Source organism: Aplidium turbinatum, chromosome 6 (genome assembly GCF_918807975.1).
Source record: "Aplidium turbinatum chromosome 6, kaAplTurb1.1, whole genome shotgun sequence".
Classification (NCBI taxonomy): Eukaryota; Metazoa; Chordata; class Ascidiacea; order Aplousobranchia; family Polyclinidae; genus Aplidium; species Aplidium turbinatum.
The window spans coordinates 18336841-18356929 of NC_137477.1; the positions used below are offsets into that span (position 1 = coordinate 18336841).

A 20089-nucleotide genomic window follows, 5' to 3' on the forward strand; every position below is an offset into this window, starting at 1 on the left:
TTGCAAAGTTCATCTTGGAAAATAATTGTTCACAAAGATAAGTGTTCCCAAACACGGATGCAATTTTTTTCGCATTATCTCGTAATTTCGGAAATAGGGTTGCAGATACATGTTCTTTGTGAAACACTTCCGGAGAAGTAACGTGAAACTTCGACTTTAACGTTGTATTATTCTGAAGTTCAATCAGTTCCATCTGCACGCTATTGTCCGCATCGGCTGGATCCACATCAAAAGGTGTTGCCAGTAGCGTGAATTCGTGTTTGTGCCTTTGCATGTCCTGGAACCGGGAAGCACGAGGTAGTATCCGTGGTTTTGTTGCACTATGATTTTAGCATGCGAAAAACAACTTATTTATCGTCGCGGGCCGAATTGCGTGCTATTGCTTGGAACTGCTCGCGGGCCGGAACGAAGCGCCTGACGGGCCGGACCTGGCCCGCGGGCCGTAGGTTGCCGATCCCTGGCTTAGACATTAACACAGTGGTTCCCAACCTTTTTTGTTGCGTTCCTCCCTTTGCCTATTTTGGAACTATTCATTCCTCCCCATATTACTAAAAACAAAAAAGGGAGTCCTAAATTTTAGATACCCTAGAATTTTAATTAAAATGGTTTCTCTACAATTTCCCCAGAGTGTAATAGACACCATTATGTTAGGGTTCTAAGACTCTTTCCTCATTCCGATCGGAAGTAAAAACGGGATCAGGGACCGCATAGCCGGCGATCTATAAAAATTACCAGATAAGCCAGTTTTTGGCTTGGCTTCTCAAAACCATCGTGTCGATCATCCTCATTCTGCGCGAGCGGAACCCAAGGTATGTGAAGGTTTTTTAGTGGGGTGTTGGCCAGTGGCATGTTGGCCAGTGGCGTAGCTAGAAATGTTTTTTTGGGGGGGGCCAAATATTTGATGGATTGAAGAGAATGACAAAGTGTTTGATTAAAGACATCGCTACCTCATGTGCAGTGGCGTATCCTGGTGGGTTGAGCAAGGGAAGCAATAAAAGTGGTGGGGGGGTTAGAGCGTGCCAAAGGCACGCGTATTCTAGGGGGGACCGGGGGCATGCTCCCCCGGAAAATTTTTGCAAAATTACACTAAAATAATGGATTATAGCGCTTTCTGGAAACACTTTTAGGGTAATATTTGTATGAAATTTATTAGCAAATAAACAGCTAGTAACTTATTAAAGGTAGCTCTTGCACACGAACGGGCAATAACTGAAATTCCTCCCCTGAACTCATGAAATTCCTCCCTAGGGAGGAATTCCTCCCCGGTTGGGAACCACTGCATTAACACATTACCAGCAGTTCCTTCAAGCGCCGTAGCTTATGCGCAGTTAGCCTACTAGAGCCCATTAAATAAGTGGCTTATCATTGCATCACTTGGCTTGTTTTTCATATAAAAATAACTTGAGTAAAATTTAACAGTCAGATCCTTGTTTTTTAACGTTGATTCCATGTTTTTACGAAGATTCTACTAACTGCTAACTACTCAACAAGTTATCAACTATTCACAAGCAATTTGATCACGCTGGTGCTTGCCAATGAAGCAGCCAGCGTGATTGTTTTCAACGTCACGCTTCATTGCACAGAGCTGCGGAAAAGGTCTATTATTTTTATGAAAAGATATTTATAAAAATGAATAGTACAACGTACAGTGCTCAACCAAACTTTAAAAACTTTATGCTGTTTGATTTTTAATTCAAGAATCAAGAGCTCAACACTTTGCTCTTCTAGTAAAAACAACTGAACTGGTCCTCATCGAAACAGGCTTTATTATTATAATGACTGCTTACATTCACATCAACATTAGAACTGGCAAATGCAATCCACAACACTTTTTATTCGGCTGTCATTTATTACTGCATGTGTGCTTTTCTTTGTTTTGCTTTATTTTGCGCTGTTCGTTTTTTGGGTTTTGTGACCGTGCTAACTACAGACATAGCCTATAGCTTAGGCTACTACATGATTTACTATTCAGGCACGTTTTAAACCTTTCAAGGTTTTGCCACCTTTTTCCGTTCATTAACGTGCTGGTAGGCCTATATCGACTATTGTAGTGAGTAGGCTAGTAGGCTATCTTTGTCGTCCCGGACGCGTTGTGACGAAAAATAAAATGAATAAATGAATCTCTGGTTTAGCAAAATTCCCCAACGTTAGCATCCACAATCAAATGATTAAGCTTAGAATTTCTCGTACACCCCCGACGCATGATAGGCTACTAGATACTACGAAAACAGGAGTGGTAGGCCTACGCCTCAACCGTCTTCGGGCGTCTGACTTTTCCGCTCAACCATGCATCAATGGAGAATATTCTCTTCTTACTGCGAATGTGGTGCTGAGGGAACAGACCGCAGTTCACATCAGCAACAGTTCTCTAGAATCCAGATATCAGACCAGCTGTAACTATTTTATAAGTAGATCAAATACAGAATTTGGGAAAAAACCATGCATGTACTGGGACTAATGATCTGGTCAGAGCTTCCAAGCAGCTTAAAAAACTTATCATTTCATTGTTTTAAAAAAGAGATAGAAGCCCTAATTTTACAAAGCTATGGAGAATCGTAGGCCTAAACTGTATGTTATGGAAATCTAATCTCTGCTTATTTTTTGTAATTTTGTGTAAAATTTATCTATAATAAATGTTTTTCCTTTTGGTGTGTAGGCCTCGCCCTAGCCTGTTTTAAGGCGCGGAAACATTGTATTTTTTGTGTATTTTTCTGTTGCCGTACATTGACACTAAGCTCCGAACATTTATAGGCTATACACAAGCTTCGAACAAACTTAACTGTGAACCTTTCATGCGATGTGCATTGTCTTCAAATAAGCCACGAATTAAACTGCTGGCTACAAAAAACCAGTTAGGAGAAGGTCAAAACCACTGCGAGCTATTTTATTTTTTTGATGCATATATCTTCTACGTTCCTCAATATTTTCCCCTAAAAAGCGGTTTTGCAATGCCTTTTGGTGTAGCCTACTTTGCAACACAGGCCATCATTTCAGCAGTTGCTTAATTTACGCGTGAAAACATAGCCTACAACATTGGCGTAGCTGGAAGGGGGGGGAGGGGGCGAAAGCAGTGGCGTAGCAGCCACTTGGCGATTCTGGCTCTGCGCCAGGGGCGGCAGGCTGCAAGGGGGCGGCAAAATGAGGCTGCACAGTGCACACACCACGAGAAATGAAGTAATGCAAAGATAAATGAAAAGTAAAACAAGAAAATGATTTATATACAAACAGACAGCTAGCACACCTTAAAAAATTTAAGGATAGAACAACAGCTAAAAAGCTCGAGTTGCTTCTTGCGTGATGTTGGATAGCTGTAGCCTGTACTGTACTCCGTCTGTTGTTCAATTCTTAGTAACATTTATTACGTCATTCTCAGCAGTAGTTTCTGTAGTCAGACCTCGTGTGCAGTAAAGCTGAGATACTGGTGTAGGCTATTTTATTGGTTTAGCGTAGTTGGATGGGGAAGGCAGACATTGTGTTGAGAGTTGGCTGGCACTACAGATTCAGTTTAGTTAGGGCAGGATAGGTTTTCTGTGCCAGCATCATAATTAGCTAGGAGTTTATTTAGGATTTGATGTAGACTACCGGTGTGTCGTTGGGAAAGAATCTTCCTGTTTGGCGGCCAAAGGCTCTTATTGGCTTTCGACGCTAGCACGAAAACAAGTTTTAGCAAATCTCTCACGTTTGGCCCTATGAGAGGGGGGGGGGGGGACATTGTACCCATTGAACATGAAACTAGTTTAAATAATTTTAAAATTTGCTGCAATCTACTTAGGGCGGCATTTTCAACGAAAGCCAGGGGCGGCAGCATATGCTCCTACGCCACTGGACGAAAGGGGCCATGCCTCCCAAGTTTTCAAAGTTTGGATTCCGAAGTTGAGCCCTTTGTTAAAAATATAATAAATTTTGTAGTAATTTATGTCGTTTTTAAGACATCTGGTTATTAACACCTCCCAGGATTACTTTTAGACACACAGAAAGACACCAATAAATTTTGCAAATTGTAAATCGCGCAAAGTTTACTCGATTCACGTTTCTTTTAACTAATCTGTGGAAGCAATTTCAGAATCGCTTACTCTGTTGGGTTTTTGAGTAGCTGAGTTTTTGTGTTCTCTTATATTAGCCACAGTTTTGCCCGTTTGTGTGTAACAGCTACCTTTAATAAGTTAATAGCTGTTTATCTGCTAACAAATTTCATACAAATATTACCCTAAAAGTGTTTCCAGAAAGCGCTACAATCCAATATTTGAGTGTAATTTTGCAAAAATTGTCCCAGGGAGCATGCCCCGGGACCCCCTAGAATACACGTGCCTTCGGCACGCTCTAACCCCCACCAGTTTTATTGCTTTCCTTGCTCAACCCACCAGGTTACGCCACTGCACATCAGGTGACGATGTCTTAAATCAAACACTTTGTCGTTCTCTTCAATTCATGAAATATTTGCCCTACCCCCAAAATTTTTTTCTGGCTTTATCACTGCCTACACATCTACCAAGTGGCTTGTCGCTCCCAGGGCCGTAGCAACAAAGAACGTGGCCCTCTCCGAACATAAGTCCGGGGCCCCTTCCAGCGCAGAAACTGGAATGTGGTATTTATTTTACACAACATGCAGGGTTCATATTATGTATACGCAGAGATAGGCAAGATCACCAGTATTGGTGATCTTGAAGATCAAGATCAAGATCACCAAGAATAGGTGATCTTGAAGATCAAGATCAAGATCACCAAACTATGTGATCTTGAAGATCAAGATCACTTTCAAGATCACTTTTTGTGTACTTGAAAAAAAATGAAGTTTTTGATCAATGATGTTGCAAAAAATAATTACCATGAGCAATCTGGGTAAAGGTATATAGTTGGTAGCCTATTGCTAACTTGTACTTTTAACTACTCGATCGCTCGCCTAAAAATTGTAATAAGTTAGTGACTGTTGCTATTAGGCCTATCAATTGTTGACGTAGTTTGCGTAGAATCGCAACGTCACACCCAAGGCCGAGGTTAATTACAGTAGTAGTGAAAAAGTCGCAAAATTTGCAATTAGTTTTATACTTTTGATTTATAATAAATAAATAAAAATAAACTTTGAATTGCATCATTTTTTACCAAATTTTTGTCTGGTTCATGTGGGAGTTTTTATTCTTGTTACTAAGTAGTTTTAACTTTCACTGTATTATGTCAATGTTTATTGCACCATTTACCCATCTGGCAACCTTGATGCTGTTGTCTGCTATCTAAAATGTTCAGAGGTTTGCGGTCAGACAAACCGCTTCATACTCAGACCCTAAACAAGTCTTGGTCTGGTTGATTTGTTGCAATAAACCACTTTACATGACCAAAGTCGGCTAGAATCCAGATTTTTTAACACTGTCATTCTAGACTTTTGAAACATCTAAAATTGGGTCAAAGAAAGCAAACATTTCTTTAAAATTCACACATGGAAATTGTGAACAAAGTTAAATCATTTTTTATTATACGTCAACATAAAGTACACGGAAGTTGACTTCATGACCAACACAGAAAACTTTTTTAATTTTGAAATGGCAACACTGACCAGATTAGATGGAGACATTAAATCGTCTTTTGTTGGGCACATATCATATTAACAGTGGCTTAATGTTATTAGTTGCCACTAACTACTTTGTACAGTACGGGTTCTAAAAAAAGGCCTCTATCTAGGAAGTAAAATTCAATTTTAAAGTGATCTTGATCTTATTGTTCTTCAAGATCAAGATCACACAAAAAAGTGATCTTAGATCAAGATTAAGATCACCAAAAAAAAGTGATCTTGAAGATCAAGATCACTTGTGATCTTCAAGATCAAGATCACGGATTCACGCCCATCTCTGTGTATACACAGAAGAGGGCACAATTCCGCTAATTAGCGAAGCTAACGCTTTGGTTATAGCGAATTAGCATTTTCGCTATTATTTAGAAATTTTAGCGAACTCGTTAGCGAAAGTAAATTTATTGGAAATCCGCTGATTTCTTTGTTGAAAGCTAATTTTTACATTAGCTGCGCCCACCACTGTGTATAGGTCTACAGTGACAGTGTGGACATATATTCCATAATTACACAAAGCGTTTCTTTCGAGCCTTGTTCTGCGCAAATTGTAATGGGTCATAGTCCAGGGATTTGGCAATCTTGTCTTCGAAGGTAATTGCAAGAGCAGAAAGCCTGTCATCTGCCACGGTTAAGCGCAGGATATTCTTGATCAGTTTCATTCTTCTAATGGTCCTTTCAGCACTGGCGACAGTAACTGGTGTGGTCGGTCAGAAGAATTCTGGTGCAAATGCAAAGATTCGGATATATCTCCTGAAGGCTGTTCTTGTACGTTAAAAAAATGCTTGCCGTGACAAGTCCTCTCTTTTTCTCGATGACATAAATGAAACGATTCAATTCCATTATTAGTTTGTTGGCATTAATGTCTCCCATTTTTTTTTTTGCAGTGATTGTCCAGTTGCATTGTCCGCCCCATTAGCTCAGTGGTTACATTCCCGCTCAAGACCACGCGGCGCAAGTTCGACTCTCGAGGTGTGCGCTTGAACACTGCATTTCAGGACTGTTCTCCATTCAGCGACACCTAGTGAATGGAATAATTTCCTGGCAACAACACTTCAATAATCGCAAAACTTTACCCTGCCAATCTCGGTAACCGGCCCAGCGTCAAGAGCCTCTACCAGGGCCGTAGCCAGACCGCAGAGCAAGGGGGGCCAACTTTTTTTTAGGGGTCCCGAAAAAATTAAATCATTATAATTGTAGCTGTTGCTCGAGAATGTTTGGATTTTGCCAGGGGGCCTACATTTTTTTCAGGAGGGAGGCCCCCCTGGCCCCCGGTTGGCTACTGGCCTGGCCTCTACAAGTATGCGAAACTACCAGGAATAACCAATCAAGGCTTTGTCAGTCCGAGGATAAAGATTCAAAACCAACCAACGCAACCATTTTCTCTGAGACACTTCTTCAGGCTGCTAGCGTTGTACAGAAATTCAAACAACTTGTACCACTCCACGAGTTGGTCAAAGCGCAAAGAAACAGAAGACATGGCCTGATCAGTGAGAACAAGAAAAACTTGTGATTTGAATTTTTCTTCAGCAGAAAGACGACTCGAATCATCAACACATTCGTAACCAAACATTCTCTTCCTCCGTCGTACGGTACCGTGTGTTTTTGAAAACACCTGCTCAATACATACCAACAAGCTCTGCAATTTCGCGTGCGTTTGTAACCACGTGGTTAGTCTATATCCTGTATTTCGATAGTCTTCCAAAAACTTCGGCGGAGGGGCCCTCATTCATTGCGGGCTCCCTCCGATCGGAGGGTTCGGAGGGCGGTTGCTACGCCTCTGGTCTCTCCCCACATGCAGGGAACGATAAGACACGTGTTTATCCGTTAGTAGTCAACGATCGAAGTCCCGCCACTGAGGCTAAGCTTATTTATGTAGAATCTATAGCTCAGTTAAAAATAATGTTTTACACAATTGCACCAGTTTTAACAACTGCGTTTCGAATTAAATGTTTCAAAAGCACAACAGTACAATATGCGGTAGGCTACTTTGTGTAAAATTGGTATGCTCTCTGCGACCCCTTGCTGGGTCGCAATCTCCAGTTTGGAAAGCCTTGATTTAAGCAACAGTTGTTTGGTCTACTTCTTGCCGTCGCGCAAACTTTTTGGAGCGTGACGTCAGTACCGTGGAGATACTCACATGGCCGAGGTTCAAGCGCACAAAGTCTTCTTGGAAATTGCAAGTGTGTACAAAACGAGCTTAAAAACCAGCTCGAAACAAGATCAAGACAAAAAGTTTTTGCGCCGAAACCCAAATATTGGTAGGCCTCTGAACCCAGTTCTACTCTACCGTTTGAACATGAAATTTTGACCTTTTTTAGTAATAGTTGCAACATTCATCTCATAAATGCAAAAAATAAAAGCAGAAACAAGTGATACGAGTTGTTTTATTGCTTTATTGACGTTTAGCACAGCATGAGTGCATGTCATACTGCATGACAATGCGCATGTTCAGAGCGAATAATAATAACCTTATGGATTATATTGGTTGTTGCTCTACAATTGCTGGCCTTTTAGCGACAGGATGTCAAGGCATTATTACCAGACTTACCTCACTATAAACATAAATAATTACATAACGACATTTAAAAAAGTAACCGGTAGGGCTACCCAATTATACATGTAAGAATTCAATCAGTAGGCTACCGTTTTTAAAGTCTTCGGTTTGACCCGACCTGGAATCTATCTAAGATCTGCCAGCACACACCGGAAGGCGATAACCATTCGGCAACTGAGCTGGTTTCAAACGGAATGATGTACAAAATAATTAAATATTTCGTAATTATATAAGTTACGGCAGTGTGGTTAAAGCCAAGAAGAAAAGTGAAAAACACATTATTTCAAATAGTGAACAACTGATGCGACAGCGGTTACTTTATACGTTGGAAAACATTTTAGTAGGCTAGTAATGGCCAAAGTAACTGAGAGAAACGAAATATTTGAGACAAAATTAAGTAACGAGTCTACTTTTTAAACAGTGCAAAAATAGGCACAAAACCTTCCTATCAAGAAAACAAAAATTCATAGTAGGCTATTCCTATAAGGCTATATTCATATTTGGCAGCAGATTTTGATTTTGGTTGAGTAGCCTACATTGTAGCCTATTGTTTTGACGTAATCACGTAATGATGGTGTAGCAACTTTCTGCTGGCGTACGTTGATGGTAATTTGTTTCTTTTTTTAAATTTGTTTCTGACCAGTTTATTTTGTGAGTTTCCCAACAGTTCATCTTGACTAATGGTTCTTACACTACACTTATGATTCGTTTACCCCATGGAGCAACCGTTCTGTTACAGTGCCAACCTACGATGCTTCTACGAATTCTTGGACGTGGCATCACTTTAAGAACATCTTTGCAAAACTTTCGGTTTTCCCAAGGTGTTTGTTAGAAGTGCGGTCTGCAAACTATTGCTGTAGTTTCTGAACCGCATAGCCTGGCTGTTCTTTGTACTGTTTACGCTTTCCGAGTTACATCTCGCGGTCTGGTTCTTTCATTGTTTTCTGTGCGAGGCTATTGTCTGCCAAACCTCAGCTCTCTCTTTGGGAGTTCGTTTTACGACAAAAGAGCAATGTAACACAAGAATCTTGATTTCAGTACAGCAACTGCTACTAGAGGGGGTAAAAAGACGCGCTGCTAAGTAACCGCGTCCATAGTAACGCAAACGCGCGAAGAAGGGCTAGTCTTTTCCACAGTCAAAGACGCAGAGATCGAAGCAAAGCACATTAGGCTGTATTGCTTTCAATAGTTATCGACACTGATTGTTTAATATTTTCAACGAACTTGGTTATAATGGAAGACACAGAAAGAAAGAATGTTATGATAGCCGCTAGGGAACGAGGTACGTACCGTAAGCTGCATAATTATGTGATTGTTTTTTATCGTTTATTTATTTTTTTTTGTGTTATAGGGTGTTACTTTCTATTGAAGTGGCATAATAGGTTTCAAACTAATCAGTTTTATCGTTACCATGATTTAACTGCAGGAAATCTGAGCCCTCAGATTTCCAACTAAAAAGCCTTAATTCCGTGTTGCTGTGTTAGATAGTTTAATTTTTCTCTAACGTTCTCTGAAATTGTTGAGAATAAATGCTAATCTACACCAAGGGTCTCAAACACGCGGCCGGTGACAACGTTTTGGTGTGGCCCTCGATGAATTCAAATAATTAATAATTACAGTAGCCTAACTGTAAGTGCCACATGTTTTATGTATTGAATTTTCAAAAGCTAGAATTTTCTCTATAATTGCTAAAAAAAATTGAAAATGCATATCAAACTTCACACGCTACTGTCATGCCATGTTAATGCAGCGAGAAAGTTGTATTGGTAGGCTACATCACAATCACATTGCTTATTCACGTTTGTGCTGTTATCGCAATTTCGCAATAGTAACGTTGGTATATTTCGTTTTTTCAGCGCTTTTTGAAAGTCGTTGCAAGATTTTTGCTCTCCAAGTTCAACTCGCTGCTATTGTGTGTTTTTTCTTTTGTTTTGCGTTTTTGCTTGCAATGTTTCTCTGATACTCCATTACATTGTTCTTACTAATTCTCTTTTTACCATTTTTCTAGATTTCTTCTATGTTTGGCATATATCAGGGTTTTTCAACCATTTTGGAGTCACGGAACACTTTATGCATTAAAATAATCTTGCGGAACACCAAACGAAATTTTATAATGGTGCAATAAAATAAACAATACAACAACAATTCATTCACTTTTGGTTTTTGTCAGTGCGATATCTGGGCTTGAGCCTGTTTGGATGTTCACAAACTTGATATTTGGCAGAAATTGTAGAAGACAAACGCGAAGCTCTTGTGATTTTGATTTTGTTTTATTAAGGGGGGCTGAAACAGGTTAACACAACCTGTTCAGTAGCAAATGGCACAACACATAAACATAGGCAGCCTACCGACAAAGATAAAGTCAGTTGTGCTGAGTGACGAAACGTCGGCAATAAAAACTAAGTATCATCCTTAATATCAGGAGCAGAGGTGGGCAGTAACTAGTTACAAAAGTAACTAGTTACTGTAACTAGTTACTTTTTGAGTAACTGTAACGGTAACTTCGTTACTATTTTCCAAAAGTAACGAAACGCGGTAACTAGTTCCTATTTTAGCACTTTTTCAATAGTTACAGTTACAAGTTACTTTTGTATTGAAATTTTAGTTTTTAATTGCCGTTTATTTCTCTACATGTGTTTGTGTCTTGCTTAGTGCGTGTTTGCTGCGTTTTGCGCAATAATGCATTTTTCTCGCAGATGTATCGGCGCAGCACTGCGCATGCGCGGTTCTACTTTTGTTTTGTAGTCTGGTGGAGAAGGGTTGCCATATTGGCGAATTTATCGCTAAAGTCCAGAAATCTGGCGATTTTTAAGACGTTTAGCTTCATATTTAGGCTATGATTTGGCTCTTTTTTGGCGATTTTTGATAACTGATTTGGCTAAATTAATTGTTCTTGACGATTAATCAATATGTACCAAAGACAGGCAAGACACAACAATACAACAGGGTTGAGCATTATAATAATATATTTTACATATTTACAAATGAGTTTAACAGTCAAACGTTTTCGGTTTAACTTAAGCCCTCATCATCATCAAGAAACACGCAGCGATTAAAAGCAATTTGTTGATGCTTATAGTCAGTTACTTAGTTACCTTCAAGAAGTTGAAATTTATTGCATTTAGTGTAACGCTTGCAATGCCTCTAAAAAGATTGTCTGACATTAAAACCAGCAACTGCATTGCTGATTGCTTGTCGTTGGTGGACGTTCTTGTGGAAGCAATGCAAACAAGATTTGGTCATTGGTTTGAGGACAGCGACTTTCAGCTTACGACTGCATTCTACCCACAATTTAGACTTATCTGAGTTTAATGAGAGAGAGAGAGAGAGAGAGAGAGAAACCTTTTATTTCGTCTGTTGCGACAATAGTACGGTACAATTATAAACAATACGAATAAAATAGTACCATAGCTATCTAAATACCACAACAGACAGGAAGCAGCGAAAGACTATATCAGTCATCGAGTCAGCTGCTTCCCAGTTCTTAATGTGACAAATGTCAAGCATCGGCAAATTACGTTGAAACAAGATAGGCTGATGTTCAGTAATATTAATGAAAGAAAAAAAAAATCATGTGCTGCTGCGATCCTTAAGTGAAGTCCTGTGGTTTTATTCAAATATAAACTTTATTCCGGGTGATTAAAAATAGGAAAAACTTTTAAAATCAATAAACTCTAATGCCTGATCATTAAGCGACACTGCTGAATTGAAGACCAAAATAAAACAGAACATGCTTCAAGCAATTGAAGAAGCAAACTGCTCTGCTGAAGAGGGGAGTATAGCAGCGACACTGAAGTGGATGGTGGTAGATAGAGCCACGGAGGACTTTTTGCACCACTTTACGCAAAAACCAAGAAAAGAAAGCAATGCGCGTTGAATCTGTTACAGGAGTATTTGGAAGCGGACCCTGAGGACAAGTTAAGCGGATCCAGATTCACAATCGGACCAATGAAAAAACTGTTTTAAAAACATAACACTCCCATTCCGTCAAGTGCTGCAGTAAAAATATTGTTTTCATTGCAAGCACTTGTTCATCACCAGACTTTATTCGTTCATCCCCGACGCCGACACACGCTTCATCGACCTGACACTACCAATACAGGCATGGGTGCGCCTCAACCGTCTCCGTACGGGCGTCGGGCTTTTCCGTTCAACCATGCACCAATGGGAAATGGCCTCTTCCTCCTCCTATGAATGTGGTGCCGAGGAACAGACCGCAGACCACATCATTGATTGATTGATTGAATAAATCTTTATCCTCGGACAGGGAAAGCTTCTTGCAGAACTTAATCCTGGCAGTTTCGCATACTTGTAAACTAAAGGCTTTAAATCACTGACGCAGGCTCGGTCACCGAGATTGACAGAGTGAAGTTTCTGATTGTTGAAGTCTTGTTGCCGGGAAATTATTCCATCTATTAGATGTCGCTAAATGAAGAGCAGTCCTTAACGTGCGTTGCTCAAGCGCATGCCCTGAGAGTCGAACCAGTGCCGCTTGATCTTGAAGCTTCTTTGTTCCAGAAGTGACGCGCTAACCAATTGAACTATCGGGGCGGACATCATCAATGACTGTAGCCTAACATCTTCAAGCCACCTAACGGAGTGGAAGGTCTGTGTGTCATGAATGATGAAACCAAAGACTGGCTGCTCTCTAGTAGCCTTCCAGTATAGTCCGGAAACATCGTGAATCTGGGGCGGTAAAAGGATGGACTCTCGGCCCCAGAGGCTCACACGACGACGACGAATGGGCAGGGACATTTTAAAGCCCAAAAGGGCAGGCCTGAGTGACGAGCACTTTGAAATGCTCGTATTTCTCAAAGGAAATAAACATATCAGCCACTGAGTATTTTTTTTAAATAAAACCTTGTTGGTTTTGTACTTGTGCTGTTATGTTAGCATGGTTGGCTCTAACACTATATATCAAATATTGCGGTTAACCTGCACTTGCATGCAGAGCTGGCCAGGTGCAGAATTTTATGTTCAGATTTGTGAGCAACTGAAAGTAACTAGTAACTGTAACTAGTAACGGTAACTAGTTACTTTTTAAAATCGGTAACTGTAACGGTAACTCAGTTACTATTTTGGCCAAGTAACTGTAACTGTAACTCAGTTACTTTTGAAAGTAACTTTGCCCACCTATGATCAGGAGGTATATAACCTAATAGCCCATTGTCACCAGAAGAACGCAAGTCACCTTATTTATAAATACAAGTTTAGCTTTTTTAGGAATTTTGCGTTCTGTTGCCTTTTGCAAAATTCATTTCAATACTTTATCTTGGTTTAGTTTTAGTTAAAAAGCTACACATTTTAGTGTTTTAGGCTATAACTGGTTAGAAACAAAATAGCAGTTTTTCATAACAAACAATAAAACTTTCAGTACGGTATTAAAATTGTTAATGAGATATTTGTTCCTAGGCCCTGGTGCCGGTCGATATGGCCTGCCAACTACTGTCGGATTCAAGACTCATGACTGCACCAAACACATGAAGCCTGCTTATTCGTTTGGGCACAGGCTGGACAATTCAAGTAAGCAGCGTTATTGAACTGTTGATAAATGATGTTATTTTATATCGTTAAAAATTTTAATTCTATGGACTTTGTGTCTGATGCAAATAAATAATAATAATAATAAGTGTAGATACATTTTTATTGTTGTTGCCCGTGCAATGTGGGAAGGGATTTGGGTAATAGCGTTGACGGGAGGCCAAAGTAGTACTTTTGGTTTCGCACCGAGGATGGTTGTAGTGATTCAGAAATTTTACAGTAGGAACTGAACTTAAAGAAACTTATGCATTTTTTTTAATGGTACATTGGATCCAAACTATTTTGCTTATTTACGGGACAACTCTAGCTTTTCTCTAAAAAACCATCTCTTGACGATGTTAGGCTACTACTATTTTTCCAAAGTTACTACTAAACTCAAGTTTCCAATTTTGAATTAACTTACCAAAATTTCCGACGTTAGATTTCCCAAAAAAAAAAAAAAATGATTAAGCTAAGCGATTTATTCCCATTTTACATGAAATGATTATATTTGCATCACTATGCTGACTTTTATTGTTGTGTGGTAGTAACAATGTTTCTATCGTTGGCACCGAAACGATTTCTCATAAGGATAAACGATTTTTGATAAAAAAGTTAAAACAATGTTTTACCCTGAAGCAATATATTAAAAATTGCAATAATATGTGGAACAAACGTTTAATCAAAAATGGATGTTTACATTTTGTCTGTTGTAATACTCCAGCGGAAGTGCTTCTTCAACGACGGTGTGAGCATTCAGAGGAATTGTAGTTGTTTTTCAATTATTTTTCGTTAAAACATGTGTTGTTGGACGCAATTATTTTTGTGTCTCAACATCAGTTTATACATTTTTTCTACTTTCTGAAAAACTTACTTTGGAATGTCGCGCTTGTTACACTTGTTGAAGAGTAGGTTACGCTAACATTTACGTCCACTCAAAAACACATTTTGAGATCAAATTGTTTTTTTTGCCGTTCAGTGTTTTCGAAAGATATCAGTCCTGGGCCAAAGTACGCCATCTCGTCGAGGTTTACCCGCGTTGGACCTGAGGGAGAGCCCAAGTACTCTATGTTGGCAAGGCAACCAGAACCGAGTAAGTTTAGTCTTCTAAAGCACCGCTTATTCTCTTGTTTGTAGACTACTCGCCAATACTAAGTTTTAATAATGTAGCCTATAAACCACAGCGACCGTAGTTTTGTTTCTGTGCGTATCTAGTAGACTTATATCTGGTGATTGAATATTATTTGTTTGAGGAGGTGGGTGTAAAGAAAAGGGGGCAAAAACTTGCGGCTAAGGTTTCAATGTCAATTAAACCTCTTGACAAGACACAACCGTGTTGTTTTGATGAGTGTCAGACTAACGTCTTTTCGATTGTTGAAACGGTAGTCTCGTAACTTGGCCTCACAGTGTAGCTGTATGGCCTATATAGCCTATGCAATACACGACAGAGTTGCATTACTAGTCTCTACAATTAAAACCCCGACAGCGAATTGGTCAGTTTCTACGTTGAATCAATGTAAAAAACGACTGGTTTCTGTCCGGGAATCGACAATGTGATATACGGGTATTGCAGATAAACTGCACATTGTCGTCAATAAATCTATTTTCTGAACGTCCTAACAGCTAAACCAGGGGCGCCGGAACGATTTTTGACTGGGGGGCCAAGATTACGAAAAAAGGGCACTTTTGTTTACTAAAAGGCCAATTTTTTTTCAAGTTTTAAGATAAGACATAGCAATAATGCTAATCTATCAGCTCACTATGTATTGAGTAATGATAGCCTACAAGTGTCCGGTATACAAAGAAGGGCATCATGTTATTTTATAATGATGTAACCTACTGTCAAGCCTTAAAGCAGCCTGCGGCCATGGCCGCTAAGTAGTGCTTGAATGAACCGCCGGTGCTACCTCCTCAATCGGCCAAGTTTGGCCGCCGGTCTCTCCTAGCCAATTATTTAATTTCGCAATACAATGATCGTGGATTAATTGTCGAAAACATGCAGTATCAAAGAGTGACGCAAAGTTAGATCAGCGCGTCATAATCGCCACTGTTGCATTGTGTGGGGAATATTTGTTATTGATGGAATATCCATCTGCGATCGCCAGCGCTGTAAGTCTTGTTTGTAATTCCCGACGTTTATTTTAACAAAGTCTTAATCCGAATTGCTAATTTACATCGGCTGGCAATATTGTCGTTTTTATGTCGATTCGATGTTGTCGGACATTGAACCGTTGTTAAAAAGGAAAACAAAGTTAGTTGACATCAATGGGAAAACATTTTTTGATCATATTTTGCAAAAATTATGCTTCTTTTAGTAATGTCTTTTAGTAATGTACATCATTGAAATAGCTAAAACCTCAATTGCTAAGGCAACAGGATCAGATGTCAGTAGATGTAACAGAAAAAATATTTCGCACTTGCTAGTGCATCGTCAGTTCTGATAAAGGGCAGTTAAAGCCTACAAGTAATGTTTTAATCATTGAAATACTTATTTTATTACCTTGCCGTCATCGTCAACACATGTCGAACGTTGTTTTTCGTTGCTAAAAAGAATTTTAGGGGAGTAGCGAACTTTTATAAAATCAGCCACATTGGAGACACTCGTGCGAGTGTCGTTTGAATAGTAGCCTACTGGATTACAATCCCGATAAAGCAGTTATTGCGTGGTGCAGCGATTTTATTGTAGGACGTCGCCCAGGCCCAGACTTCAACAACGCTAAGTGATCATTTTAGCATTGTTGCAAGTTTAATTCTATTTACTTGTGCTATCGTTATTTTTATTTTGTATTTTGGCCCCCAAGCACGCAGATTTGGTCGCCGAGAAGGAGCTCCCGTTAGGCCACGATGGCTGTCGAAAAAAAAACGAGTTTTAAGGCCTGTACTGTGTTGCAAAATTTTGTGCCGTAAATATTATTTTGAGGCAAAAATGAAAGATTATAATTAGGCTAAAAGCGAATAGCAAAAATTGTTATATTGCAAAATGTGCAGTAGCTTACATGACTTGACTTTAAAAGGGCACCATTGCCCCCCCTGCCCCTCCATCTGCAGAACATTTGAGGGCAGGGGGGCATTCGCCCCCCCTGCCCCCCCGCTTCCGGCGCCCCTGAGCTAAACAACTCCCACATGTCAATAAAAGATGTTTGGTTGGAGTGAGGTTGGGTCGTAATGATTACCTTCCTTCGAAAAACTGTTTCATTGGAAAAGTTTTGGCTTTAACTTTTTGTTTAACCTCCTTTGGAAATGACAGGGTTGAGAGTATAGCAGCTCTAGATAGGCTAGGCCTACGCAACGTAGCCTATAATTTATCAAATTAAACGTGATTTTTTAGCACAATGCACTTATGACTTCTAAAGCTATCTAACCTCAATGTATTTTTAACAATAGCAATAAAAACGTACCATTGCAATTATGAGCAGGATGGCTTAAGTAGCAAATCTTGTGATGAGGTTATTTGTTGAACAGTATAACTTACTTTCTCACTGACTGCTCTTTTTCCAATCACTTCGATTTAAAACTGTATTTTTAACCTTAAATCAACAATTTTGTAGCCGAAATTTTGGAATTTTTGTTTTTTATGTATAAGCTTTAATAAACAGCTTAGGCTATGTATTTCCATTGAAATATAAAGTTGTTTAAAATATTTAGTGGCGTACGCAGGAAAGTAAAAATTGTAATAGTTCGATTTAGGCAATGTCCTAAGATTAAAGCATATAGCCTACTGTAGGCCTACATCGAACATCTGTGTGAAATTTTAAATATTGAATACAATTTATTATGGTACCGCACTACAAAAATTATCGCACTCTGAACATATATACCAAAAAAAGAGGCCTACCCTACAGGGTTGTTACAGCACCATTTCGTCCCCACTCCCTCCAAAATTCACTAATGGGCCTCTACTTTTTAGTAAAAGTGCCTAATATATTTTTCAAACCATAACTGGTGAATTCGAATCAAAAACATCAGACTGACTCTACAATTTGTTGGAACTCCATCTTTGACTGGTTTCGCTAATTTGAAATAGTCATTCCAAATGATGATCAGCAATACAATATCGATGGATGCAATCTAACCTATAAAATATTGAGTTTTAATGCAGTATGTAGTAACATTGTTTATATTAAAATGTCGAAAAACGCTGCACCAACTAAATATGAAAAAGGGTGGGCCTCTAAACAGAGATGTGAGCTCACTGACCGGAATTTTGGAAGCGTAAATAGGGCCTTGCGTAATTTAAGCTATAATATCGAGTTTCTGTAGCAATATTTACAACATTTTTTTCATTTTAAATAGCCAAAAAAAAAACATTAAAAAGCTGAAATGAATAAGCCCCTAAACAGCCGTGACTACCCCCTCCCCCCGCTCGGGCGTACGAGGGGCGGTTAATACGCCCTTTCTACCCAAGACCACTCTTGAATAATAACATGTTTGCAATAAACAATCACAACGCCAAAAAAATCAACAATTTTAAAAGGGGGGCAATAGCCCAATGCCCCCTCCCCCCTGCGTACGCCACTGGACATATTCAATATTGCATCTATATTACATAACGTATAGCATATTTTTTGAAATAATTTATATAGTACGTACACTAAACTTTGTTTATTTTTTTGCATGCTTTCATCATCATAACAACTTGGAAACCGACCTCTCTGCTGCATTCTTCATCATACTTACGTTTGGCCAAACCAACAATTTTGATTTTATTACATTGTAAACTATCTCATAATGTTTTGTTTGTAACGAACATTATTTTGCGGCTGAACGTTTTATGTTTTGTTACTTTTAATTAACGTCTCCAGATATATTTCGACCCCCGGGTCCAGGAACCTATGACAATCATAGAGTTCACCCTCAAGGAGAGAGGCACTCCCCAAAGTACTCCATGGCGGCTAGAACGAGGTTTCGAAAGAGGGACTCCAACCCAGCACCCAACGCTTATAGCCTCCCTCAATTAGTGGGCCCAAAAATTATTAACAAAAAAGCACACGCGGCGTATTCTATGACGGGGAGATCAAAAATTAACGGCTTTGATGAGGACTTGGCTAAGACCCCGGGCCCTGCTAAATACAGTGTCACCACACCCAATCTATATCGCAACAAGCAGCCCCTCTATTCCATGTTAGGCCGAAACATGATGCCAGGCGACAACACAAGAAAACCTGGTCCCGGAGCACACTCCCCTGAAAAAGTTTATATCAACAAACCAAAGCAACCAGTTGTATCAATGGGAATACGTCATTCTGAGTTTATAACACCACTTATTATTGACGTTACCGATTAAATGAAATATTCTTTTCATGTTTTTGTTCAGCTAATCAGAATGCATTGTAACATCGCTTCAACGTCGCAAGATTTTTAAACGATGCAACAACCTCTTTCGTTTTGAATCTGTTTTCATTTTTTCTGTTTTCACGATTTAACGACTTGGTAACACAGAGCTCATAATTATTCCATTTTGTTTATTTTTTATTATTATAAGACACAATATCAATTGTGCTTCCTTGTTTTGTTTGTACAGTTTTAATGCATAAAACCGTTTAGCAACTCTCCACTAAGTTTACAGCATATTTCTATTTAAAGTGTAGTTTGTGCTTTTGGCAAAGGAATTTTTATGTACATTGTACAAGCTTAAAGACTTTTAAAAATAGTTTTAATTTGTAAAAAAATGTCGTTTACAATGCATTTGCTTTCTTTTGACAGAGCCATATTGAACGTGAATTATTATCATTCGAATTACATGACACTATAATTGCACTTTATGTGAAAGTAAGATTCTCAAATAATCATTTATTTTTCATACTTATACCGGTACTCATAAAGCCATATGCAACATGCGTTAACAAGTGCAAAAGATGGCTTTTTGTTTCAGCTGTAACCAATATCATACTGTACCTGGTAGGCTACCTGCATACACTAAACTTCTCAGACAGCAAACCAGTCGTTTTTTCCATTGATTCAACGTCTGAATCAATGGAAAAAGGCAGATTTGCTGTCTGGGACTGGCGTGTAAGCATTGAAGCAGCGTTTAGTCGAATTATTTTAAGTGCTTGAGAGATGCAAGGAACCTGATAATCAATAAACAGTCTAACGTCGGCATCTCTCAACATTGGCAGGTTTTCATGTTCTCTGCAGTAGCCTATGCACATGCAGGTCTAACTTTTAATAAAAGAGATAACGGCCTACGATTCTGGGTTAAACAAAAACAAGGCTTGACGAAGCGTACTAGGAAGAATGATGTAGCTTGATGCTCTACCCTCTATAATCTCCCTTATTGCTTTATTGAGCCGTTAATTTGACGGTTGTATTTGGATCTATAAACCATTCAGTACCCTGCTGTAAATCGAAAATAACTCTCACAATATCTGCTTGTTGCTTGCTCTTGTCCAGTACTTTTCAACCTTTTTCAGTTCGGGAACTACTTTTATTGTCATTTTTTTGTGCGTCCCATAAAT

At 39.1% G+C, this 20089-nt stretch overlaps 1 protein-coding gene across 1 annotated transcript; it reads left to right on the forward strand.

Moving 5' to 3' along the window:
* The first annotated feature begins 9257 nt into the window (after positions 1–9257).
* On the forward strand, positions 9258–19731 carry LOC145772022 (ciliary microtubule associated protein 1A-like). Its single transcript, XM_082583832.1, has 4 exons — positions 9258–9396; positions 13527–13637; positions 14614–14727; positions 18437–19731. The coding sequence occupies exons 1-4, from the start codon at positions 9348–9350 to the stop codon at positions 18916–18918; spliced, it is 756 nt and encodes a 251-aa protein (XP_082439958.1). The 5' UTR covers positions 9258–9347; the 3' UTR covers positions 18919–19731.
* The last annotated feature ends 358 nt before the right edge of the window (positions 19732–20089 follow it).